At 36.4% G+C, this 27,683-nt stretch overlaps 1 protein-coding gene across 2 annotated transcripts in view; it reads left to right on the top strand.

The window, feature by feature from the left end:
• CSMD2 (CUB and Sushi multiple domains 2) overlaps positions 1 to 27,683 on the top strand; it is a 576,326-nt gene that overhangs the window by 351,412 nt on the left and 197,231 nt on the right. Inside the window, exons 6-9 of one of the 2 annotated variants that reach the window (XM_072418831.1) lie at positions 4,589 to 4,701; positions 14,991 to 15,068; positions 22,641 to 22,728; positions 24,728 to 24,852. In XM_072418831.1, coding sequence (XP_072274932.1) covers positions 4,589 to 4,701; positions 14,991 to 15,068; positions 22,641 to 22,728; positions 24,728 to 24,852 — 404 coding nt within the window. The remainder of the gene's footprint in view (positions 1 to 4,588; positions 4,702 to 14,990; positions 15,069 to 22,640; positions 22,729 to 24,727; positions 24,853 to 27,683) is intronic. The other variant, XM_072418823.1, reaches the window with a different exon arrangement.

Raw genomic sequence — 27,683 nt, 5'->3', positions numbered from 1 at the left:
TTTGAATGCATTTTTAAATGCATCTAATGGTAGTGCAAGAATCCATATTTACTTGGTGCATTTGAGACAAACTTGTAACCCCTAATGCACTGCATTACCTTTGAACTATATCATGGCTATGAACACAAAGGGAATACTGGGTGATATCAGTGACCCTATATGATCAACAACCTCACCAGGGATTACCTGTTCCATCACTGCAATGCTGGGTTTATTTGACTTAATTATAGGCATTCAACATGTTTTTCATCACTGGAAGATGTGATTGATGATGATTTTTTTTCTGTTTTTTGTAAGTTGGTAAAATTGGACTATGAACATCTAGTCAAGTGAGCAGTAAACTTTGCACATTGGCATGCAGGCACTTCATTATTAAGGTGGATTCTAACAAATGCCTTAGGAGGTTGTATCCTGTGCATGGTGACCCCTGTCCACTTATCAGTAACTGGAATAATTATAGGCTGCATCCTGCTTTTTTAGAATACAGTTGAGTCTTTAGAATACAGTTGAGTCTTGATCCTGTCTGTACTAATTTTCCTTTTACATCTTTAGAAAATACATTGGGATTTTTGCTGCAATTCATTTTAAAGGATTTCTGTTCAGTTGATATACATTTCATTAGGAAACAAAATCTCACCGTATGAGCTCAATAGCTACACAAAAGTTTTAAATATCTTCTATCTCTAATGCGACTAAGTAATAGAAAAGACTTTTCTTTTTTTGTGCAAGATTCTATTAATGATGCTCCATTTAACTGGAATTGATATAAAAATAATCACATTCATTACTTAGATCCTCTGTTTGTGCTAATTGTTATCAGGGCTTTAAATGAATTTCCCAATAGTGAATTTCAAGTACCTTATGCTGAACTTTCAGACTGTGTAAATACAATAGAAATTGACCACTAAGCTTAGCAAAAAGTTTAGAGCTTTCAGTTGTGTTTTTGAAGTGCTGCTAGTTTTCAAGAAGTTGTTTTAGCTTGCATGTTCTTACCTCTATGTGTCTCGTTATGAAATGAAAAACATAATGCAAAAGACTCATTGCTAAAGATTTTTGGGTGGTATAAGGGTGCAGAAAGTTTATTGGTTAAGTAGTCCAATTAGCTTTCATTCCTCTAGTGCATGTCTGTGCTCTACCATATATATAAATAAAGACTATTCAGTGGTTAGATTGTACAAGGGCATCCAGGGTATCTCTCTAGTGTGGTTTTTAGGGTGGCACAGTGGCTTAGAGGTTAGCACTCTGGCCTTTGCAGCACAAGGTCCTAGGTTCAAATCTCAATGCAGATATCTGCAATGGAGTTTTCTTGTTCTCCCTGTAGTTGGATGGGTTCCCCTGGGTATTCCTCCAACATTCTGGTTAATTGGCTTCCTCCAAATTGACCTTAGACTGTGATAATGACATATGACTATGGTGGACATTAGATTGTGATCCCCTTTGAGGCACAGCTAGTGACAAGTCTATAGTTTTGTGAATCTCCACTACTCACAGTACAAGGTGGCCAATGGGAAGAATGCCTCTTACATTGCTGAGAATAAATGTCACCCGTACAGATATCCAAAAAGATCACGGGTGTCACTAAAACTTACCTAAAAAGCACAAACTGCTCATTGCTCAAGAAACCTCTAGCAACCTCCACTAGATTGTAAGCTCTTCGGGGCAGAGTTCTCTCCTCCTGTATCACTGTCTGTATTAGTCTGTCATTTGCAATCCCTATTTAATGTACAGCGCTGGGTAATATGTTGGCGCTATATAAATCCTGTTTATCAATAATAATAATAATAATAATAACCTCTGGAGGTATCCTGGTTGAGAAACATAGGTCATAGGTATTTGTTTTACCTATAAAATTTCATATGTGTGGGTCGGATTTTTCAAATGTTCATGTTGAATGTACTTTTCATATGTAGATGCCCTTTAACCTAAAGTTTTTTAATAGTAATTTTTTCGGAAAATACAACACCTGTACAATATCTAGATAGTTGTACTACTTGCACTGGTAACTAAACAGCTTCAAAGCATGCTAGTATCTTTGCTGTCACTGTCAAAATAAATCCAGGATAAAACTAATGGGGGGTCCAATTAATAAGCCCAACTACAAAGGAAGATGCAGGAGGGTTGGATGTCTGACAGGATTTTGTTGCTTTAAGAACAAACTTTTATGTAAAGGTAAATAGTAGTGTTGGGACTTGTTTTATTATGAATTGTTAATCTACTCACTGAGTGTTAGGCCTGGATCAATACCAGTATTCCCCAGACAGCAATCCCCCAATCTATCGCCGCAGTCTTCGCCTATAGCAGCCCCCACTCAGCCTCGGGGGACTGGTTGCGTCTCCCAGCACTCAGTTGCCCCCAGGACTTGGTGCGCAAGGGATGGTGTCTGGAGATAGGCCGGCTAATACAGGCCCACTAATACAGAGTACAGAGCCCACAAATACTGAGTACAGAATGTCAGGAAATCCCAAAACAAGCGGAGGTCAAAACACAAGAAATCAGTCCACCTAGCGAAGTACAAAGGGAAAGGCACAAGCAGAGTCGGGGTCACAAGCAGAGGTCGGTCCAGGAGAGTTCAACAGATAGTCAGGAACAGGCACAAGTCAGTAACAGAATAGTCAAAAAATCACTCCAACACAGGTAAGCCAAGCAGATGCTATAACAGGCCCTGGTGACTGGGAGCAGAGAGGCTTTAAAGTCCCAGCAGCCAATAGCAGTGCAGGACTGAGTCAGGAGCTGATCAGCCTCTAGAACCCCCTTCAGCTGTGCACAGCACAACAATGGATGCTGGGGATGCCATAAATCCATCAGGCTGCATGGCTAAAGGGAAGCAGGGGCTGCTGCTATCTTAGTTCTTCTGGTTGTTGCAAATAACATCTCTGGACAGAACAAACAGTGTTTTATTTTGCGATGGCACACAGCACAGAGTCGTCGGCCAGATGAGCATTTCCTAAAACTGAGTATATAGATTCAGGGATCAGCAATGTAGCCTTAATATTTTCTTCCGTACAGATTTTCTTTAACATATGCAGCAGCCTAATGTGTAGTATCATAAGTGATTCTAGATTAGAACATCTCAACCTTATTTACAAGGTTTGCAACTATTTTTCACAGATGCCAGGTGTCGTTTTTGAATTATTCCTAAGAACACAGGCTTTTGTGTTCTACTAGCTCTAACTGTTGCTTTTAAATAAAAGCAGAGTCCAGGTGGGTGGGTGAGAACCAAGTATAGAAGTGATTTTCTGCAGATATAGAAGAACATACCACTTAAGTAGTTTTCACCTGAAGAGAGCCATTCATCCACCAGAATTGTAAATTGCCAGCTTAGGTATACGTCCCTGTTATTTACAGAGTAATTTTACTTTAAAAAGAACCATAATTTAATGACTGGTACACCCTTCACAAGTAATTCTTTAAGTCTTTTTTTCCATCTATTTTTATTGTGTTTTAATGTAGATAAATAGAAAATGACTTGTGTGCATATGAATATAGTACATGTCTGTTCTTTCTTGGAGTACCCAGACAAGTGCTCCATTCTGTTTCCAGTGTTTAAAAATGATTATCCTGCCAGCTTTCCACAACAATTAGACTTTAAACATACTTTATCAGCATAGATTCAGACATTTTACATACCAACAAGCAGGATTAGTATTTTCTGAACACAAAGTGGCACGGTAATGAAATTTCTGACTACAGAGAGCATTGTTTAACCTTTATGACTGCATACTAATTTAAATGATTAGTGACATAATAGCCTTAAAAGATGCTCAGTAGTGTATATTACTATCTAATAAATGACTACATTGACTTCTTCAAGTGGCAATCTACCACCTTACAATAAATGACTATATCCTTAGTGAGTTCACTGCAGTGAAGAATATTTAAGGGGGCTTTGTCAAAAGATATTATGGAGGCTGCCATTGCTAAAACCTTCTGTTGAGCATGTTAGTGTCCAAGCTGCCAAGTTGACACTTTAGCATCAATCTTGTCTGACCAGCTACCCCTAAATTAGTAAGGTATTCTAACACCTAACATTGAATTAGAGAATGTTACTCAAAGTTACCAACACAGCCAGACAACTAGAATTTTAAAAAGTAGACAAGCAATGGCAACTCCATATTCTTTTCTAATGACAGAGTTACACATAGGGCTCTATTTATAAAAAAGGGAATCTGACATTACCTCAAACATTCCCTGGTGGGAATCAGTTACTGTCATCAAAACACATGGACCTAGAAGTTTTCTACAGGGGAATATCTGAGTTCCTGTTTTATAAATAGAGCCCATAAGTATTGTGCATACTTTTGTTTCTTTTTCTTACCTTTGTCACTTAACTGAACTTCACCTTTGTTTTAAAAAACAATATTGAAACGAACATATATAAATAAATATATATATATATATATATATATATATATATATATATAAATATTAATATATATATAATTAGTTTACCACTTATGGTACAAGTAGATCCTTGATCCTTACATTATTCTGTATTAGGTTTATGAGACTTAATTTCCCCTGTTTGTACAAATTTACAAATAATACCATGCAAATCAGCACTGATATCTCACAATCTTATCTCTTTCAGGTTTACTGGATCGAATTTACCACCACCAGTCATAAGCAGTAAAAACTGGCTACGAATTCACTTTACATCTGATGGCAATCACAGACAGAAAGGCTTCAGTGCTCAGTATCAAGGTTAGTGCAATCAGCCGGGACAGTTACCAGAATATGGAGGGAATGAGACAGTAGCTCATTTTCCTCTAGACATGTTCTGTTTTAGCATAATCCATGAATCATGGTCAGAGAATGAATACCCTATATAAAAATACATTTAGTGGAATTCATATTTTCATCTTTTTACCATTTATTACATGATATTCTTAGTTTGTAAGAAGTATCTAACCTCGTCTATGCAAGTATTTAGAGTTGAGCTACACTGCCTCTTTAAAGGGTCTCTCCCAAAAAGTTAAAAAATAGCCTTGAGATGAATACATGGTCCAAAGTTTTCCTGGTTATTACTTTAATATTCCAGCATAATGATGTCTTATATCAGTTATCTGATTTTGTAAGAATGAATAGTTCTTTATGATGCAGGCGAGGGTTTTCCATATATACCCTCCTGAAGGTATCCCTTATTACAGAAAACCTAATGAAAAAAAAAACATGCTCCCATTAGACAATGACAATGTTTCTGTTGCTGATGCAAATGAAAAAGTACCAGTTAACTCTTTATCCTTCCTTTTTACTCCTTCTCCTATATGTACTCCTTCTTTATCATTACTCCCTTTTTGGCTGAAATGCTGCAGAATCTTGTTGCCATTAGGGAGGTAGCACTGTAGTACATGTTTCCAGTCTGGCCAGTGATAGGCAATACCATTGAAGCTTGGAGATAGTTTCTCCTAGCCATCTCATTGTTTCCATGTTGACACTAATGACCGGACTGCTAGTGTTACGTTGGCTTCTCACTGATTGGTGATAAAAAAAGCAGAGATAAGCTAAACCAGACCTTACCAGAAATGTTTACAGGGGTTCCTTGAGCTGCGGTTTACTGTCTTCCTACCTTATGGTGCCTACATAGTTCCAGGTCTAACACCACTTGGCAGCAACACAAGCATGACACTAATATTCATTTCAGCTGTCTATAAGTATCACATTTGGACCACCAAAAGGTTCCCTGAGACCTAAAAATATTTTAAAGGTTCCTCTGGCATATAATGCTTGAGAAAAACTGGGCAAGACATTCAGGCTTCAAGGAATAACAGAGAAATAATGGTAAAACATTTTTTAACCTCTCTAATTTGTTTCCTTTTGGTCTATGAAATATACAATTCATCCTAAGATCCGATAACTTCCTGTACTCTCTCTTTGTTGAGTTCAATTAGTCGTCTTTGGTTCTAACTTTCTCTGTAGAGTAAAGCTACGTACACACTTTGTCACCGGCAACAATCATCTAGTGTGTGTACAGTCATTTCAAATCATTATATTTTTCAAATCACTATATTTTCCTGTGGAAGAGAGCACAGTGGGGTGCTGCTCACTCCTTTTTCCCCTCCCTTGTTCATAGAACAGAATGGCACTGTGTGAACGGTGCTTGTTTATTTATCTGTCACTAGAAAAAATCATGAAAGATCATTTCCAGCTACAGTATTCTGATGTCCATCTCACATCTGTATAGGGCTGTACAAAGAACTCTCCTATGCTATGGAAAAGAGTAGAAAAGGGGATGTGTTCTGTAGTTCTGAAACACTTTCTGTTCTAAGTCACCCTAGGACAGAACATGTTTAATACCCGGATTACCTAGTAAAAATAAGTAAGAGCCTTAAAAAGAAAACAAATGCATCTATGACATCTTACCACAGGTAAACTTTATTAATACATGTTTGTTTTTAGGTTTGGATACACTATGTGGTCTATTTATAAAGCAGTGCATCTGGCATTCACTGAAACATTCCCTGGTAGAGAATCAATTACCGTCATTGAAACACATAGACCTGGAAGAGTCTCGATCAGGGAATATTACAGTGAATGCCAAATTTACTGCTTTATAAATAGACCCCTATAAGTTAAAGTAGTCTGTTTGTGTGGAGCACAACATACAAAATATTAATGTGTCCTTTACTGCAACACACTGCACTGTGTTATGTATGTGCCTTGGTATTTATTTTGGATAGCACCCCGATGTACACTTACATTGCAACCTGCACTGCAATGCACTTAAGCCCACCGCAGTGTCTGATGTGCTGAAAAAATAAATAAATAGGGCAATAATTTTTTCCTGATTCTTCTTCAGTAAAGTAACACATCATAATGTGCAATAATCCATTTGTAGCGTGTGCATTACTGCACTGCAATATAGTGTAAACGAGCTTTATGTCAGCCTGTTTATATTGATAGGAAAAATGACTGCTAGCTGTTTCATCTTTTTTTCTGTAAAATGATAATAAGTTCAAACAGATAGTTGTGTAGTAGAACTAAAGTGACAAGAAATATAACAGTTAGCCAAAAAGATGAGAAAAATTAAAAAAATGTGAAAAAAAGGAAGCTTAAAAGTAATAAATAAATTATGATGTTATCTAAAGGGAAGTATATTTCTTGTGTTAAAAATAATTATGCCTAGTGTGGGGTGACATTAAGTAGTGGCAGCATTCCCCATGAAAAAGAAAAAAGGATGAACAGTCTTTCTCAATTAATAGCAAAGTTATCTTCAAAACAGCTTTTACTGGGTTATTTTAACCTTAGTCAAGACATGTACAAATGAGTAAATAAATGGGCCTGGGCAGGTTTATACATTAGCAGAATTGTCAGAAAATAATATTTTATATAAAAAAAAAAAAACAATTTCACCTTTTATTGCTGGGTTTATGAGACATATGATCATTTCCTCTCATCTATGGAAAGCTTAAAGTGGAAGAAACTCATATATACAAAAAGTCACCAGGACATAGAGGTTTTTTGGCAAGAAAGGCTTGCAAAGTCTCTTCAGTCAAAAAAAACTTTTTTACTTGCTACTGGTAGTTGTTCTTTTTATTTACACTGCAGGACTCTATGCGCCATACAGTGTAGTATCTGCACATGGGCAGCTTTGCAAAATTTGACAGCTGGATAATGTTCAGTTAGATTGTGACCAATGGTAGACTTGATGAAACATATTTACTTGAATTGGTATTCTCTTACTATTAACAACTGCTAAACTGGTATATCAGATGGTACATGCAGAAAACACAAAATAGGATGTCTTATTGAGCTTTATAAACCACTAAAGGATTGGACTGGCACAAAGACTTTGTTGTTTGATTACCAAAACGAATGTTTACTTAAATTGATGAATAAGGTAAAGTCCTCTTTTACACGGTGAAAGACTTGATCGGGGAGTTCAGACGCTCAGCCCCCAGCTGCTTGCTGCTTAGCCACACCTGATCTTCCACCTTGTTTCCCAACTCCACCAACTGTAATAATACACACATTATAATAAAACATACACAAAAACTTGGATCAAATGGCTGAAGCAACCGCTTTATTAACAGTTTCATATATATGACCCAAGGAACACCAGCACCCTAAATAAATTATTCTGACACCTGACTGTAGGTCAGCCCTAGATCTTATGTCCCTAGCCACATGACACAGACCAACAACAATGCAGCCCCTTCAACAATATAAAGCCCTTAAGGAGGAGACACCACAACTATGGAGGTTCCACATTGCCCAGCAATGCTCAGAAACCACCTCTAACCCCCTAGCAGTATTCCTGAGTGTTACTCAGGGTGGATTTTACTTACAAAAAGCGGTAATCCCAAGTCACACTTGGGGTCACCATAAACATTAAAAAAAACACTTACCTTGATCCTTTGGCGTCCCCCGGCCTCTTGCTCGTCCCTGCAGTTCTTTGGGACACGTCTTCTTCCTCCGATCTTCAGCCGGCGACTGCAGAGACTTTCTGCGGGGTTTTCCGGTGATGGTGGTACATGCATCGGTGTGGGGGGAGGCGCTGCGGGAAATTCAAATATTTTTGTATTGGATTCAATACAAAATAACTGTATTGAATACAATAAAAGAAATCTTTATATAATATATATATAGATATATTATATATTTATATATATATATTATACTTGCTACTGTAGGTGTAATACAGGTTTCTGTATTTTTATGCACCCTTGTTTTAACAGATTTCTTTTTCTTTTTTAAAGTTTATTAATAAATATTGGACATATTTCAGTGAGTTATGCCTAAGAATTATAGGCCTACAATGTAAAATAAATGTCCATGCAAAAAAATGTAACGCTTTTTGCATGAAAATACGGACAGAATTACAACGCCAGGGGGGTTAAGGACCTGACAACCCTCTCAATAGCACCAATGTAATTTCCTGCAAAAAAAAAATCACCAGGAAAAGCTGTCCAACCCATGGGTGGGTCACTTTTTTTTCCAGGACTTCTTCCTTAACTGACCTTGCTTCCTACCTCTCCCCCTTCCCCCATCTTTTCAATCTGCCTAATAGCCTTGCAGTTCTTTCCCCCACCTAACCATTCCACTTCAACCCTTCTCTGTCTGGACTCTGAGCCCCCTCTCATGCCTAGCCCTCCTCCTTCGGTACTGCGTCTCTCGATATGTTTTACTACCCAAAAGTGCATTTCAAGCAGAAACCCCATTCATTACTGTGTGATTTTTACTTTTAGCATTTATTTAGAGGGATGTGAGATGGGGTTTAAAATTTGCCCTATAATCAGATTTAAAGGTGTTTTAACATATAATAAGCAAAATTAGCAAAGTCTGATATTAGCCGCATGTTATCCATTGCATTCCAGCAGTTAGACTGTACAAATGTAAAATGTGGCAGCACTGTGAATGGACTACCTTGTGTTGCATGCATATAAACTGACAAAAGAAGAGAAATGATGATGATGATTGACCAGTGTATTGCTGCTACCTATTCGGTCTATGGACTGCACAATAGGAAGTTACAGTAAAATATATACTCAGCGGTGCCACTATTCTAGCTGTGCTGTCTGGTAGAGCTGCATAAATTTACAAAAAAAAGCAAGGCACATAAACTGGTTCATGTACTGTATGCTAATTATAATCTTAGCCTGACACTTTATCCCATAAACTCCCTAATCAAATTATATTTATCTGTGATGAGTATCAAATCTGTTGATACCAAACACTATACATCCTATGCTGAAATACAGAGATGTTCTTAGGGTACCTCCAACCCTTGGAAAAGAACGGTATTTCTATTTCTGTCAACAGAATATTTTGCAGACAGGTACCTTATTGTTAATGCTCAAAATGTGCAGTCAGGTACATCATTTGCAATTCCCAGTATAGGTAGCTGGCCCCATCCATCCCACCGCCCATCATCCCTTGTGCCTTCTCCGATCAGGACAGTGTTAGGACCCCTAACAGGAATCCTAGTTTTTTTTCTACATGGTTCTGTGTGAGCTCTGCCTCATTCCTTGTACTTGTACATACAACCTGCAACAACACTAGGGAATTGGGTTCCATACAGCAGCTAAAGACACAAGATGTTTGTGGCTTGTTACACCCACATGAGTCACTCTGGAATGGGAGGTTTGAAGGTGTCATACTGAACTGGACCAAATGTATATAGAGCCATCTTGAAGCACCCAAGCCAGTAGTATGCTCATTTTTGTTCCCCAAACCAGGCTCGATCCCTTATGCATGGCAGTTTTGTAAACTTCCTTTACTAAAATCTACCATCATAAGGTCTGATCAGATAAAACTAATGGTTCAGAGGAACTGTAATTAGTGTTTTTCTATCTCCTTTTATCAATGTCTGTCAAAGCCCATATGGGCTTGCTTACACATGTGCAATATCATCAGATGATCTAAATGGACATGTACTAAAGTATTAAGCAAATTTAAAGCAAAAACAGTATAAATCAACAATGTTAAGCTCATGGCACACTCAAGTCAGTTAAGAGAGATATGTAGCTTAAACAAACATATTGCCAGGCCAATGTCTATAGTGGCAAAGCTGACATGTACACACGTTGTTATCTTTATGGTGGAAAAGACAGAAATAGATATTATGTACTAGGTCTCAGCAGAAAGTTGTTCATTAAGCCTAATAATGCAGGTTGTACTTCCCCAAGAAACATAAGGACTGGCTGAAACACAGCTGAAATCCATGTAAATGCCTCTTCTGCTTAGGCAGACACAACAGATTAACTTTCTACTAGAACCAATGCATGTAATCTCATAATAAAACCCAAATCCTATTTGTTGCCACCTGTTTGAAATGTATCCTAATTATAAATGCCCATGGGCCATCAGATTTGGAATGGCTTATAATATGTCTTGCATGAGATTAACAGGTATCTTCTGCAGGCAGAGCCTAATGTCATGGCATGTTTAGAGTGAGTTTTAGATATAGAATGCTGAGTATGACTGCTGTATAACTATGCAAGCAAATTCCACTGACTACTGGAATACACGAGGTTCAGAAAATTCCCACAATGTGCGTATAGGGGAATGTATAATGTGATATTAAGTATTTGTTTTGGTCTTTCTGTTGTTTAGTTAGATAAAAAGCTGGTCCTATAAATTATAGATGAAGGATTTCATTTATGTGAATTAGTAGGGTATTTTAGCCAGATTCTATTTTTTTTCTTCCTTATTGCCGCTGGTAGAACAATCTGCACAGAAACACTCATATTGTCCCCAGTGTGTCCTTTACATCAGTAATGATTCAGATTTTAATATATTTTTCAGCCCTTGTTATGCTTTCAAGGCATAAATCCTCCTGCGGGGAGTCTCCCAGCCCTGTGCAATTGTGCAACCTGCAGCAATCTTATTAGAAAGTCTTACTGGTTGATGAACACGGTGGATGCTTTATTGGTTTGTCCTTTTTTTTTTATATGACTACTTTTGGGAACCTAGTTGGCTGCTGCCTGACGCTGAACACAATGAGTGTCCTTGTAGGCTCCTCTAGTTTGTTTGGAAGACAAAGCACTACAAAAGATACAATTCTAGCCACTTCACCTCTTCACTGCATTGTGAAAGTGTAATAGCAGAGAATTTGCTGCCAAAGTGATTGCAGCGTTTTTTTGGCAGGTGCTGAAGAAATGGATTAGAAGGCAATGCTTTAATAGGAAAATATGCTAGTATAGTCACTGAGACTCACTATGTGCAGGGGTCAGCATAAAAACCTACGACTGGTTGATTTTCTTATAAAGCAGTGTTAAATGAATTAGTTTCACTATGCCTGTCATGATAATGGTAAATTAATATGAATACATACTGGAAGATTGGACTAAATTAACAAGCCTTATTTTAAGTGAAAATCAAGATACAAGAGTAGTTTTCCTTAGTGGAAATCATTTGGATTGCTGTGACTGTATAGAACTCATGGTTTAATGGGTATGTTATGTCATGTGGTTATTCTGTCATAGTCAAAGTATGCAGAATACCTCTACAGGTGATTAAACAGTAATTCAGGTCCCCTGAGTATATATTTTCTACATTTTACCACCTTGAAATTATGGCTATGTATCAGGAAACTATAATTGAAAGTTATGCACTTCTTAATATTTCAGAAGCATAAAACAAGCAAGGATGGGCATGCCACGTAAATAGAATAGAAATAATGACTGACCTTGATACAGTAAATCTACAGCTTTTTTCACTTTGAAATAGATAGGAAAAGATTGAACCCCTAATTGTGAGTTTTTTGTCATTTGAGTGCCATTAAGGGGATTTCTCATCACTTTCTACCCTATAGATATAATAGGAAGTAAAAGGAGATGTAATGTAAGATAAATCCTTTTGGCTTCAAAGCCTCATTTCTAGCTGCTAATAAATGCATGCAGGCAACAAGGTGCCATCGGATGTAGGTTAATCTTTCATAAATTATCTTGAAGACATGACATAGATTTAACATTTTTAATTTTTAATAGCCATTATGAAAAGTAATTATAAAGAAACACACAGGTTTATCAGTTATCAGCTAACTAAAAGACATTCCCTTCCTCACTTTGTATTTTAAGAATAGATTGGGACACTTTATCAGATCTCATGGATTAAATGCAGATTCTGTCATCCAAGACTTGGCTAATTAAGTGTCATTACTGGATGGACATTTTCTGTGTAGGTCTAACATCTAATCTGTCAGGTGGAGAAATGTTGCAGGATCATTGCAGAATCTTTTTTCATGAGATGAATTTAGGCCCATGAAGATATTGCTTTTAAATGGATATGATGCTCCACTCCAACTGATATTCACTGAAAGTCAATTCTGTTTTGTTTAAAGAGTAAAATTGTAAATACATATATAAACTGCTCATGTAGGTTCAGTAATGGGTGTTTAGGTATATTGGTAACCCAAAGTATGTAAGAAGGCTTTGACTTCCTTGATCACCCAATCAATATAGAGTTCTGCTAAATCTGCTGCACAATCAAAAATGAAATGCACATAAAACAGAGTATAGAAAGGAAAGATCTTTTTTTTTTTTTTGTGCATTTGGGGCATCTGGAGGTCATTTATATATGTTTTAATGACAATGCCATAGGGCTTTTAGTTAAATGCATGGTTAGAAGTGTTTGATAATTGTATTTGTATTTTGGTTTGCTCTTGAAAGTGTATGCAGATCAAACATACAAGTTAAATAAAACAAGGTAAAAACTGTGATATTGAATCGAGAGTGCACACCCTAGTAATAGCAACAGTGTAGCTCCAAGAACTGGATACATTTTTTGCACCAGAGTTTTTGACAGACATAACGCAGAACTTTAGCTATAACTATATCTCGAGCATGCACAATTATATTGCAGGTATACATAATTGATAAATATATGCAAACCATGCCTGCTGCTTCCACTTTATTAAAGTGTATATAATCTTTAACAATGAACATATCTTCTATGCTCTCTTTTGGTCAACTAAATATATTGTTATATTTTTGCTATTATCGATTTGAAGAAAAAAAAACACCTATTGATTTTGCAAAAAAATCTTGTGAGCTGATAATTTCCTGTTCTCTCTGCCAGTATACCACGAGAGGTTATTGAAATAAATTTTTCATGAGATGGGCAGATGAATTATCATGTTGAAAAGGGATGGTAGGGTTTGTATTTCTGGTACATCAACCAGTACTATTCTGAATTTGCAGCACATTAAGGATAAAACATGGGGAAATGTGCACGTATTTCAGAGGTTTACATGGAATACATGCAAAATGTGTTTTTTAATCTTGCTTTGACATATGCTTTACGTTGTCAGCTGTGGGGAGTAAACAGTAGTTATACACTACAAAGAGAGATTGACTAGGTTATATTAATCCAATATAGTGATTCATTTTCTTTCTACAAAAAAATCTGTTTCAATATATTGTTAGGACTTGGTGCACAATTCCCAAACTTTATTTCCCAAACTTTATCACAATTCCCAAAATATTTAAATTGTCCACAGTCAGTTTATTTATTACAGTCTTTACAGTGTAGACGTAATTTAGTGATGATTAAATCAGCAACTTGCAAATTTTATTTGCTTTATTTGCATAGATATCTGCCCGATTTCTGGAGAATTACACAATTCAGGAATCCAGGCCATCATGAATTATGAATTGCATCATTTTCCGCAGACTTAACTAATTAACATGCATATATTCAGGCACATCTATAAATGTACAATTTCCTTATTAGTCAAATTTTCAAATGGGGTAATTAATGCATCATAACATTAGTGGCAAAGAAAATGTTCTATAAGGTAGAATCTTCACATTTCCAACCATGATTGCTTGTAGCCTTGCCTCTAGCACCCCCTATTTACCCTGGATCAATAATTCCAGAGGCAGATAGGAGTGTTATGGATCCCATCACAGCATGTACTCTACAAAAAAAGTATTGAATATATAACACTTTACAGAACAGCAACAGTAAACCAGTAGCCTCATGTGTCATACAAGTTTTCAGACAAATAATCCCATACCAATACCTAAATTCAAAAAAATATAAAAACTGCAGTTTAAAGGAAATTGTATAGACTAGTGTAGCTAGGGGTTCCTTGAGCAATGAGTTTGTGCTTCTCAGGTTGGTTTAAATAATGTAAGCGTGACATTCTTCACTGGCCAGCAATGTAAAAGACATTTTTCCTACAAACAACCACACAAATGTACTGGTGAGCTGTGGATATAGAAATTATAGTAGGGGTTTCCTGAAGACCTGAAAGTTTAAGGGTGTTATAGACTGTTGGGTTTAGGTATCATTTTTTTATTGTTCGTATTTTCAGTTAGCAAATACATAAAATTTCCTTTAAATATATTATAATGTATTGCAATTGTACGTTGGCGATTGTAGACCTCACATTTAGGGTATTAGGGTATCAGGATTATTGACTATTACTGTCAGAAATGTAGAATAAAAATCATTTTCTATGCCAGATCTGCACGTATAAATGTGTTCTGACCTGTGCTTTAGTTTATGCATTAAACCTAACACTTACATTGTCAAAATCCTTCCAGTGAAAAAGCAAATGGAGATGAAATCTAGAGGCGTCAAGCTTCTCCCCAACAAGGATAGCAACCAGAAGACTTCAGTGTGTAAGTGTTTAAAACCAATTACTACACCATCATGCATTGCCATTATCCAACCATACATCCTGCATACTCAACAGTGGTTTGATGGCTCTCCTTTCACTGCTCATAGGCACTTAACTGAGGGTGGGTGGGGGATGCTTTAACACTGCCTTGTTTTCCCAGAACTAAAACAAATAGGATTCTGTATTCTTCATAACAGCTTAGAAGACCAAATGTGTTAAATAGACGTATTTTAAGGAAAGGTTATATGACCAGTGTTACTGGCAGCTAGAAAGGGTACTAGCCGTTTTATCCTGTATTTGTAGATATACATTATTGAACTGGAGCTCAGTATGTGAGGTCCAAATGATACCAGACATTGAGCTCTCATCATGGAGCATTACATATTTCACTAAAAGTAGAGGAGTGTAATAACGAATTCTTTTATTTATCCTGCATCTGTAAACATCTGTATAAATGTGACCAATTTTTAAGTTTTTGTCTTTTTATTTAACATATCCTTTGCAGAAAGACAATGAAAAGGAGCAATAATGTGCAGCTATCTAAAGTAACCCATATGATTTTAAATTAATATTATCTAGTTTGTTGCTTTGGGTTTCTGCACTTTGCATATCATCATTGTTCCTCTTCCTTCCTAACAGATCAGACACATATTATGTTTGTAGTTCCATAGGCAGCATGTAAATGATGGTTTTAGGGAACAATCTCATATTGTACCTGCAGAAGCATGTTATTTTATTTCTTCCCCCTTATATCTTGTTTACACAAGCTTTTTAGTTGTTCTAGCGCACCTGCTCACTTGGAGCTAATAATTTCTGTCTTGGGCAGCAGAAAGGATATTGTTGGCTAGAATAAAATCAGCAATATCCCTGTGTAAAGGACACTGCACATTATTCTCATGTCTTATCTGGGAAAGGTCAACAGCAAATCCCCCAGATTTTCCATTTACTCCAGTCGTTGAGATGCTGAGTGGGGACAGCTTAAAAGTTTGCAGTTTAAAAAAAGAAGAACAAGAAGACATACAAAGCTAAGGAAGCACAGCACAACTGGAGTGAATCCTCTGACTTGAAAATGTTCCCAATGTGGGACATAATTAGCTGCCTTTCATATAGGGAATCAAAGGAATTTTAGGTATAGAAAGGGAAGGCTTTGCCTTACTTTTTAAGTCATTTTAACGTTTCTTTTTTTTTGCCCTAATTTATTAATAAGTTTTTTCACAGTGCAGTAACCCATAACAACAACACAAATTGTTCTTGGTTAATTGAAATGGGTTACTGCGTTGTGCTTTCTAAACACTAGAATTAGCTAATAATATAGCCCATTGTATAAAGATAAATGTATCATGTCTCCTATTCCTAGAAAGCAATCTCCTATAATTATAGTACATCTTTGGTAAAACATATATAGGAATGCATAAGCCTGGATAATATCTGGAAGCCACAGGTTTAACAATGCTCGCACTGTAGGGAAAAGATTTAAAGCTTTTCTCTTGCTTAAAAAGAGGCCACATCCGTTGCGTGATCTCTCCTACCAGATACAAATAATTACCCAAAGCATTGCTATCCTCACAGGCTCCACTTGTTCCTAATGAATGGTTTGGGAGCAGACTAGTTAAGGCTTAACCCATTGAGTGATGGATGCAAAAGGGATGCCAGAGAGGCTCACCCCCGTGAATACGCGCCACTGTATCCTGGACTAGTTGCCTTGGCAACACAGCAGCACCTGATGGATGTTTTCAGCTTCTCTCTCTTCCTTCAATCTTTCAGATGCTCAAAGCTGCCCCTTCTCCCTAACGTTGGAGATTGATAGCAAAGAAATTAATGCAGCAATTAAGCGTAGGCTGAATCATTTGGCTACCCTGTATTACTTATTTAGATGTAGATTATGTTACAATTTTAGGCCTTAGGTATTTTGTGTTTAATAGGTTGCAGTGCAGTAGATTGGCACGCACAGTAACAAGCTGAATCATTATCGAGTATTTTTAACACCTTCTTTTATTACACAAGACTATAATATTAGAACCTCCTCCAACGAATGCGAAACTGATAGCTGATGCAGTTTATGATGATAGCAAGCAAAAACAAGCGATCTACATCATGTCTTACATTTAACAACTTCGGGCAAAGGGCAATGGGGTGCAGTGACCACAGGAAGCGATTCAGATCTTAGCAAATTGGAAATAGTTTCATGAAAGGTGATTTCTGAATTGCTTGCAGTGGTTTACTAAATCTAACAAATTAGCTTTTGGTTGTTAATTAAAAGTCTATGTGCATTTTTTTTAATAATGAGCCTTCCAGGTTTTTTTTTTTTTTTTTGGCCCAGAACACTTATGCATTGCCTAACCCTAAGGTCTGTATACACCTAAGATTTTTGTTGCAAGAAGCAATCTTTTGTGATCATCCCATTCGAAAATTTTGTCCCAGCAAAGGTGTCTTGCTGTCAACATTCTGGAGATCATTAGTAAATTATTGTGTTGGATTACTAATGACTGTCTACTATTGTATATCAGTGCAGCAGGACACCATACGCCTTACTCACCTTACTCCCTTTCCACAGAACAGCATGAGCGACAGAGAGCAGCTTGTCTGTACAACCATTGTTCCTAAAGTGTCACCTGAAACTATCACAAACAATCGTTTTGGGCAACAGTAATTGCAAGTGTGTGCTGAGCATCAGCTAGTGAGCATTTGACTGATAGACATCAAAAAGCATTTAGCAGGCTTCAAATAATTAAAGAGTGAACAATTTTTTTGTTTAAAAGTGCTAATTGCCTGGCTTTCATGCTGATGGGTTCTTCCCAAAGCATGCAAGTGGATCAGGCGTTCTGAATTTTTACTCCTACATACTCCTTCCAGGTCAGTAAAGTCATTAGATCTCCATGAAAGTTAAGCAACCAGCAGTAGGTTTTCAGAAGGAGGAAATCAATGGCAGCGTCCATATTTTCCAAGATTGTCTTTTCAGGGTACCATTTATCTTCAATCTGGAAAGGTTCATTTGAGATGGTAAAAAAAGCTCTGGATGATCTGTAATGAGAACCTGTCAAGTATTTTAAACATAATTATAAGCATACCAATTTAAAAGGTAACCCTACCCATAACAGGATATCACAAGGTGCTTGCTATTACCTTGTAATATGAAACTGGCTGGTAATAGGAAAGTTTTATTTGTGCACCTCTCTAAAAGTAATGTTCTTTTTGGCCTGGGTCTGAATTCGGGAGTCCCATCCACCATTACCCCTATGCAGTAACAGTGCCCTTATTGACCACTTTCTTTAGACTTTAGGCTCATTCTTTAGACTTGGGTAAGGGGTATCTATCCTGAAGCCAGGCCCCTGGTGAAAAAGGAAAGCTAGCTCCAAAGAGGAGCATTTGTAAGTAAACTTATAGCAGGTTTCTTCAGTCTTTAGCAAGTTGTTCGCCAGTATAAATGCTTGCTAAAAATTGTTGAAACAAAAAGCTATTTTCAGCGCTTACAGAGGTAAATGGGACTTTAGGGGTTAAAGAAAGCTGTCCAAAACTTGTTAAATGCTTTCTAAATGCTTAATGGAGCTGATGCTGTTTAGACTAGCATTTATAGGCTAGGATTTAGTCAGTCGAGTTTATTTGCTTAGCTACGCTTCATGGCCTTTGACTACTTATAAGATGTTTACATTCAATTTTTAATCAATTTTCTGACATGCTTTTCCAGAATACCAGAATTGAATTAGGTTAGCACTATTTTGCCAAATGAATTAAAATTTGTAAGCATTAGGAATGATTTAACAAAAGTCAATTCAACTCCAACTGAGTTTTCTTCAGATATCCATTTAAAGTGGACCTACCACTGAGAGATGATAGAAGCTACCATTGCTGAATTCGTTAAATAATTCTAATTGTCTATATGTAATGATCTTTTGCTGTCAGTCACACATGAAACAAGCATGCAGATAATTGTGGCACAAGTTGTGTGACAATTATCTGAACACCTGGGCTGTATAATCATTCTGGATCAGTGATTCAGAACATATTAAAGGCCAAGGATCAGAACACCAAGCTGACAAGCTAGATTTTTTTAGAACTAGGTTCTTGACCACTTCAGAACTCGTAAGTGCCCGAGCCAGGGAATTTTGTGATTTCTCTGTGTTGCAAGTGTTTTTAGTGACAACCAAATGGATACTTTTCCTGAATTTGTATATTAGCGAACAAGTAAATTTTAAGGACTGAGGATCCCTGTAGGCCTTTGTAGACCTGCTGTTTAATGAACCTGAAATCCTTAAAATATTTAAAACTCTGCCTTAGTACATCATCTAAATATGTTTGTGTGCGACACACTCAGACCAGTTCTAATGCATACATAGCACATTCAAGCCTACTAGAGTGCTGAACCATCAGCAAGGTAAGTAGGAAGATTGGAAAACTGGGTTGCATATAGTGGAACATATTTAAGAAGAAAGCTGGATAAATTCAACACTCTGCACAAAACATGGTGAAAATTTAGAAGGACATTTATTGTCAAATTTATTGTATATCACTGTGGAATGGCATCCTAGTAAAAATATGATGCAAACAGATGCAGACCACAGCCCTGGATATGTACCCGTTCCTTTACTTTATTGCTTTATGCTCTCTTTACTTTATTGTTAGCCAGTACCTATCTTGTGTTTGGCTTTGGTGGATGTAAAGCTTTAGATATCCCAATATTTGTCCTCTTACCAGCCACAAAAGGCCTTTGACAGCTAGGATTAGACCGCTAAGTGAAGCATTTATGTTTTGCCATAGATTTTTCACGAATTTGATAGACAACCTTTCAACCGGTCAAAGGTCACTTAGTCATTTATATTCTTGTATTGTGAGCCACCAAGGTCAAATGATAACAGCGAATTGGAACTTAAGTTGTGTTTGCTTGGGCTCCCTAAGGTAATAAGTGTTGCCTCCTTATACACGTACATTACTTCAGTGACACTCTCAATCCACTATTATCCACCAATGGCTACAACATCTAGTCCATGTTATGTTTAGTTGACCATACAGCTGACCTCCTGTATGTTTAGTTACATTGGGTATTTTTTTCTATTTTCTCTAAATATGTTTGATCAGTAAATCTGCAAAGAATTACTTTCGGCCATTACTGCCCTAATGCTACCAGATGTTTTAAAAACATAGGGTCTCTCTAGTGACATTTTTAAGCTTATAACCAATATATACAAATATTGTTTTTTTTTTGTAATTCTTTAGTTTTTATGTTTATATTTGGCATTGTCTTCCTATAAAATCCGTGCTATGGTTTCCTATAATTCAGTTAAACTAAAAGCACTATTAAAATGCCAATACATATATACTTTCCAACTCTAAACTTTCAATTGCATAGCTTTAAAAATGTTTAATTTATTTTTCTCTTTAATGAAATAGAAATTATTTTAGCTATATTATACATGTTTAAATTTGTATTAGGACTTTAAATGCTGGAAAAAAATGTAGAAACATGTTTTACATATATTATGTATTCAAGACGAAAAGTGAATAAAATTTCAAGTATGGTTTGAGGCGTCCTTGCAGATAATTTATGTTAATTTAAAAATAAATGCTATGCACTCTTACTTTCATAGACTAATGCAGGAGTGGGATTTCATATACAGCCTAGGTATGTTAGGGGCAAAGCTAAACTATAGAGAAGTAGGCCCTTGATAAATGGAAACATGTGTGTGATATATCCTAGATATTGAATATCTGTCCTGGTATTGCACTCAGAAGCTTTAGTTGCAATTACCATGAGGTTCCATTCAGATCACAGGCTGGACCCTTGAGCCACTAAACTCTACCTTAGGTTTTCCCTAATGTTGAGACCCTAATGCTGGACCACTGATGCATGCATGCATAATCATCTTCCATTGTGCTTTGTTTTAAAATGAACAGTACATGTCTGTGATTATTTTAGTCATGTAACTTGATTTGATGAGCCCTCTAAATCTTTAACCACTTTGTTCTATTCCTTTATTAGTGTTCTGCTATCTCCATGGCCAGACCTTTCTATTTTTGTTTGTCCATCAACTATTTACTATAGATCCAATTGACTTTTCTGAACCTACCATGGTATTTATTTTTCCATCTTCCTCCCATGTCACACTGCTGGGGACATTCTCACTCCATTTTATTTACTGGCCTCTATCATATCCTTTGCTCATTCTTACTGGCTGTCCTTCTCTTTTTATTTCTATGTAAAGAATAAGAGTATGTAGCCTTTCATCACATTTTATAAATAACGCCTTTCTAATTTTGTCAAGTAAAAAAAAAAAATCCCTTTTTGAGAAGCACATTGTCTACCTTTTTATACTTTCTGCACTTATTTATATGCCATAATAACCATGCATATGCAAAAAACACATACATATGTATGTGTAATCGTTATCGACAATCCAGTCTCCTGCCTGCATTCAGTTTGGTATTAAGTACAAAAGGTCGATAAATTGTCATAAGGCTTTTTTGAATTATTGTTTTTATGTTTTATTGATGCCGCTATAAAACCAAAGGTGTTCAAATTCATTAACGTCACAACAAACTGAGATTTTCTTGGGGAGGGCAGGAGACATAATGTCATCTTCTACACATGATCTGGAGCTTGTGATGCATGTAACTACATCTTGGCTGGTGTTCCTAAACACAGGTTTTGATGTGTCCTGAGAATACTCTCTTTTCATTGGGTGTTCCGAGAAATACACCATGAATAAATAATGATTTCTGGTATTTATCTTCAATTCTGGAAAACAGGCATGTAATAAAGAGGGCATGTCATAGTTTTACTGAGAATGGCAGGTAATGTCAGGAGAATGATAACTTTTTTTTAGTGTTCTTTTGCTTATTCCCCATTTTGCAATGTGGGTCATACCACATATTCATGCAGCTGTTAGGAAATGTTCCCGGTAATGTTTCCAAACAAAGGAAACATACAGAACACATATCCACATGCTGTAAACTCCCACTGTGCTGGTGATGTATGTATGTGTGTGCGTGGGTGAGACTGTTGATGCCCAAAGGTCTGCAGAGTAACTGGTATCTGATAATTCTTCAATGACAAACCAATTTTAAAAGATCACCCCTAACTACTTTAAGGAATTACATCACAATCCCATCCTAAGTGATTCCTTAATCAAAATTTAAAGACTGAAGAAATGCCCAGTATTCCTAAAATAAGATCTTTGATACCTTCCTGTGTCCCATCTCTGTGAGGAGCACATACACCCATCCAGCTGTGAAAAAACAAATTCGCCCATTTCCCTACTTGGTATCTCATGAGCTGGAAGGGTGATCTACAATATGTGTCAGTCACTAGGATGTGTTCAATTATGCAAAGTTGTGATGTGTTATTTCTAATGTGTGCTTGTGTCAAGGATGGGCAGGGGGGTAGGGAAAGATTTTTGGAGAGCAAATCATGTTCATTCAGTTGCCTTATTTGTAAGCAACACATGTAAACTCCTAACTGTATTAATGTGGCAGTTCTTGTATACCTCTGTGTTTGCACATTATCCAGCAGTGTCGCTTTTCCAATTGGCTGTGTGTGGAGTGATTCCTCTCTGTGTATGCTCTCTTTTTTGCATTTTAGTAACTCAGGTGGGTGTTTACCAAGGACACCACTTGTGTCCCGACCCAGGAACACCGGAACATGGAAAAAGAATAGGTTCTGATTTCAGGTGAGAGGCCCATTTTCATGCTTCCTTATTGCCTGTGTTTTGTTTGCACAGCACAAAATGTATGCATAATTTTACCTTGGGTTTAACCAGATTTTGTTGAATGAAACATACCCATTAGTTACAGGTTTTCCTTCAACAATAACAATTTTTGTGACTATATTTTTTAAGACTTCTCTAACAGGTGAGGTTCTCATTTTAAAGTGCATATGTATATTAAAATTATTTTGGTTGTTTTTCTGTATAAAGAGCAGGAGAATGAGTATGTTTATATAGCTCCTAAAGATTTGTGTTAAAAAAATGATATCGCTAGTAGAATATGTTGCTCTCTTTAATGTCTAAAAAAAAGCACTTAGTTTGTGATTTTGTTTCCTTAACAAGGGACATAGCTTGTTAAAACAAATTTCCTTTAATTTGCTCCTCTAAAATTCTATTGCCAAAGATATGGATATTATAGTTACCCCACTAATGTCATAGAACATTGCAACTAAGGGTTCACTGCAACATCCTTGATGCTTAGATCGTTATCATTGCAGCCTCCCTGATGCTTAGAACATTTAAACTTATATAAAGCTGCTTTTGCTTGTTCATATTAGGATTCCATATATACTGCAGACTTTATTCCCAACTGAAACGGTTTTATTATTTAGAGACCTAGCATAATGCCAAGTTCAACAGGTATATAATGAGATGTGTAGTATACAGTTAATCAGCAATTTAAATGTATGGTGGTAAAGTGTAACAATTGAAATTTCTATTTTACCTTTGTGTATTTTTACTTGTTTTTGATTTTTCAAATCAGGCCAATGTTTTTTTTTTTCAAACCAATGTTATCATAATCCTTGTTATACTAATAGTGTAAAAATTATTGATTTTTACAGTTATTTAGTTTTATTTAAACAGTGTAATTTTTCTCTTTAATTTATTTTTCTCTTGCCATATGTATTCATAAATCATTGCATTCTGCTGAAACACTGTGCCAGTCTATCAGCATAAATATTGATTTTATTGTGTCCAGCATATTGTGTAAAAGACTGCTAGACTTCTTATGGCCAATTCACGCATCTGTTTTAGCTAACCCTTTGCTGTTTTACTGTTGTTTACTTGTTCTTTATATGATTTTATATTGGGTAGAAAATCACATAAAAAGTTTAATTGATTCATTAGTGGAAATAATAAACTGTTGCATTTTGTGTAGTCAACTTATCATACAGTGTTGATTCCATGACCTCCACACACGCATTAACCCTGTAACCTTTAACCTGTCCTAAAAACTACAGTGGATATGAACACACTCTACCCACGGATGGCATTTGAAATACTTTGCAATGCTATAGTCAGTTCACTGGCTACAGAAACATCTAGAAGATTTGTAATGACAGTGATAATACGATAAATCATGGAGCTTCTGGGAAATACGGGATATCAATATTGTACATTATGCTGTTTTTATAGAAAGCGAGCAAGAGCAGTCGATATTTATCAAACATCTCTTCAGCATAGAAGATTGGTTTCTGAAATGTTATCAGGCTGAGCAGAAAATCTATACTTTGCAAATGCAGGGCTTAATCCACAGAATAGCCTCCCATCAGAGGTGGTAAAAGCCTATACTCCCAGGAAATTGGAAAGGGAATATATCATAAAAAAAATTCACTGCTCTTTAGTAGAAATATAAATAAAAATTTGGTTGGAATGGCATTTCTTGTTAAAATCATTATTTTTTATCCATCATCATGTGGGAACCCTACTGGCCAATGCGTATGAGATGGCCAGAGCTGTACAGTCCTAAAATTGGGTAAAACTTTTAACATACCTAAGGGTATATCAAATAAAAAGTTTTCTGCACAGGATACATATCAGATTAGATTGCCCAGGTCATCCAAGTTACACCAAAATATTTTTGGTAACTTAGGGTGTGTATCTGTTATGTGTGTGTCCATTGTATGTGTGTGTTTAAACACTTCTTTCATCATCCCTTTACATTTGCATTATTCTTCAATAGGCTTGGCTCAAGTATCCAGTTTTTATGTGATGATGGCTATGACCTACAAGGTTCCAAAAGTATCACTTGCATGAAAGTAAGCGACATGTTTGCAGCATGGAGCGACCACAGACCTATTTGCAGAGGTAACATCAGAAACTTAGAGTAACATTTTGTAGCAATATGGATAAGTTAGTAATGTGTCCTTTAACATCACCCTTGTGTTTGTAAGTAAACCAGTAGCTTTGATAGTAAGGGTGAATGTTAAATATTGTGTAAGATTTTGGTTACGGTAAAAGCAGATTGAACTGTACTGTTGCGCAGAACTTGGAGAAAAGAGGTCATGTTTACTTAAGTGTAAAAGGAGGTAAAATGCAGTGTAGCACCATGAACCTCCAATTATGTCCAATGGATTTTAAACAATAGCTTCTACTTATGATTCGATGCTTGATGTGAAGGCTCAACTTTACCTCCCACGATACTTTATTAAATCAGATCCAGTGTCTACTATGGTACTCCTTATACTCGGCAATTCCTCCTTTTACACCACTTATTGTGATTGTTACACCTTGATGAACAGCATATTTCCTAAATCCTCTTACAGTGGTGCTGCTAGATGGATTGCTGTTATTAAGTGTCCAATGGCTTTGCTTTGTACATGTCACAGTACATTGCTAAATTGTGTGAATTTTTTTTCAGTCTCTTTTCCAAAGTAGATGGTGTAAAATGTTCTGTGAGAAATGCTGTTACTGACCCAAATAGCTTTATCTTTATTAGGTAGAGGGTGTTGGGTAAATTAAAAATTAAGTACAAACATCTCTGCGCTTTTTCAGCATGATTAATGTATGCAACCAAATATCTGTTCACCATGGAGTTTAACTGGATGAGCTGGATCCAATCAACATTCATGGGCTTGTTTTGCAAGGCAGAGATTGGATTATTATATTACTGATAATGCAAAAATTGTGCCAACCTGTAGCAATCAATAAAACAACTTTAAACTGATCCCACTGCAGTAATTTGCAATCTTATTAGGGCTGCACTGCACTTAGCATGTTATCTGTGAATGAAACCCTTTTCCGTTCAAAAATCACACTGTACCACTGCCAAACATAAGGATTCAAAGGTAAATAAAGCACTCCTATGCATTATTCATAATCCAAAATGTATTTTTCTATCTACCATGTGAGACCACATGTTCCTTTGCTTTGGATGTTGCAAGTTACACTTTTTTTGCCTTAGCATAAAAGTGGCATGGTTTTCAGTAACTGCATGCAACCCAAAGACCTGACAGCGGTCATGTGGAACCTGTCAACCATATCATTAGCTCTAAGTGTAGGCAGAGGTCTCTTGAATGCATACAATGCCAGAAGAGGTTGTTATTGCAATGAGAGTGTAAGAAAGGCTTCCAGATAAAGTAGGTATATCAGTTAAGGCTCAGATCCTTCTTGAGATGCTTTAGAAAGGGCTAAAGAAATATATCATGTAGAACATTCACTGAGGCATACAAATTTGATATTTGTTGAAGGGAGCATTGATGCATGGAAGATTAATTTTGGACCATATCTTTATAATAATGCAAAATGGAAACGTTGATTTTGAATAAACCCAGAAGAGTTGCGTATTTACACAGGAGGAGAGTTATGCGCTAATAAGCACAAGGTGGAGAAGCAGGTTCACATGCAAGGCCACTCTTAATAGTTCCATGCCATTTTATACTGTCTGTTGCACAGTGACTTCACCCATTTATTAAGTCTAAATACATTGCAAAATGTCAGTTGCATACATTATAGCCTTTTCCTTGTATGTTAATGAATTATGTACATTGTATACATTTCTGTTGACTTTTCTCAGTTCACCAGCTGTGACCAGTAGAGCATATAGCATATGACAAAGTCTGACACATTGACAAAGAGCAATGTCTTAGAAGAGCTGTCCGTGGTGCTATGAGCAGCATCTACTGATTTCCATCATTTTGGTATTTTCTGGACCTAAAGCATAATTTAATTAAACTGTAAAGTATTTTGGATATGAATAATTTTATGATAAATACATTTCCATGATAACCAATCAGAACTCAGCTTTCATTATTTACCCATACAAAGACATTAAACATTCATTTCTTGTTGTCATAGGTTATTAAAAAATAGCTTTTTGCTGTTCTATTTTGAACTGGGGCCAACTTGAAGTATTACCAATCATTGCTTATTAATACTTTTACTCTGGTTCTTGAAAAAAACCTGTATAAAATGATGTTAGTCTTGGAATGCAAGGTTACTGTGAAAAATGTTTGGATTTGTGAAATTGCATTTATCATTGCTTCTTCTCATTAATCTTCCATTGCTAAACAAAGTTATTTCATAACATAAAACTGCCTGTTTAAGCACAACAAAAACAATATGTTTTATTGTAATACCCCTCAAGTAAGGAAAAAAAGCTGATGCCAATCTTCAGTCTTTTAAATTGCAGTCACATCACTTTGAGCTGTGTGGAGATGAAAAATTCTGTTGATAAGGCAGTACAGAAATATATTGACTTTGGAACATAATTAATTTTTGACATATTGCACCAGTACCATTCACCCCCCCCCCCCCCATGAAGCCAAAAGAATACCCTTGTGGAACCTGCTGTACGTGTCACAGAAGTGTAGCAATGCGTCTATCAATCCGCCAAACATTTGCGAGGGAGTGGTGATAAGGGAGCATTAACATTGCATTAAACATTAAAGCAAGACATGTCTGGCTTGGGCATGATGGATTGCAGAGGTTTTATAAATCCTATGGCAAATTGTGACTGCCTTTTGTACAGTAATGAATGGGTGCACTCCTCCTCCCCTCAATAATGGTTTGTCACAAGGTCACCTAGAAACACATTAACCCTTTAATGTCCTTGAATGGACACTGACAAGCCAGGCTAGCCATGTCCTGTAGAATGGTGGCATGGGGTCTCGTTAATTAGCATTCATTCTTGTCAGTAA

Source organism: Pyxicephalus adspersus, chromosome 1 (assembly GCF_032062135.1).
Source record: "Pyxicephalus adspersus chromosome 1, UCB_Pads_2.0, whole genome shotgun sequence".
Lineage (NCBI taxonomy): Eukaryota > Metazoa > Chordata > Amphibia > Anura > Pyxicephalidae > Pyxicephalus > Pyxicephalus adspersus.
Note: the sequence above shows the minus strand (reverse complement) of the source record. Positions and strands in the feature narration are given on the sequence as shown.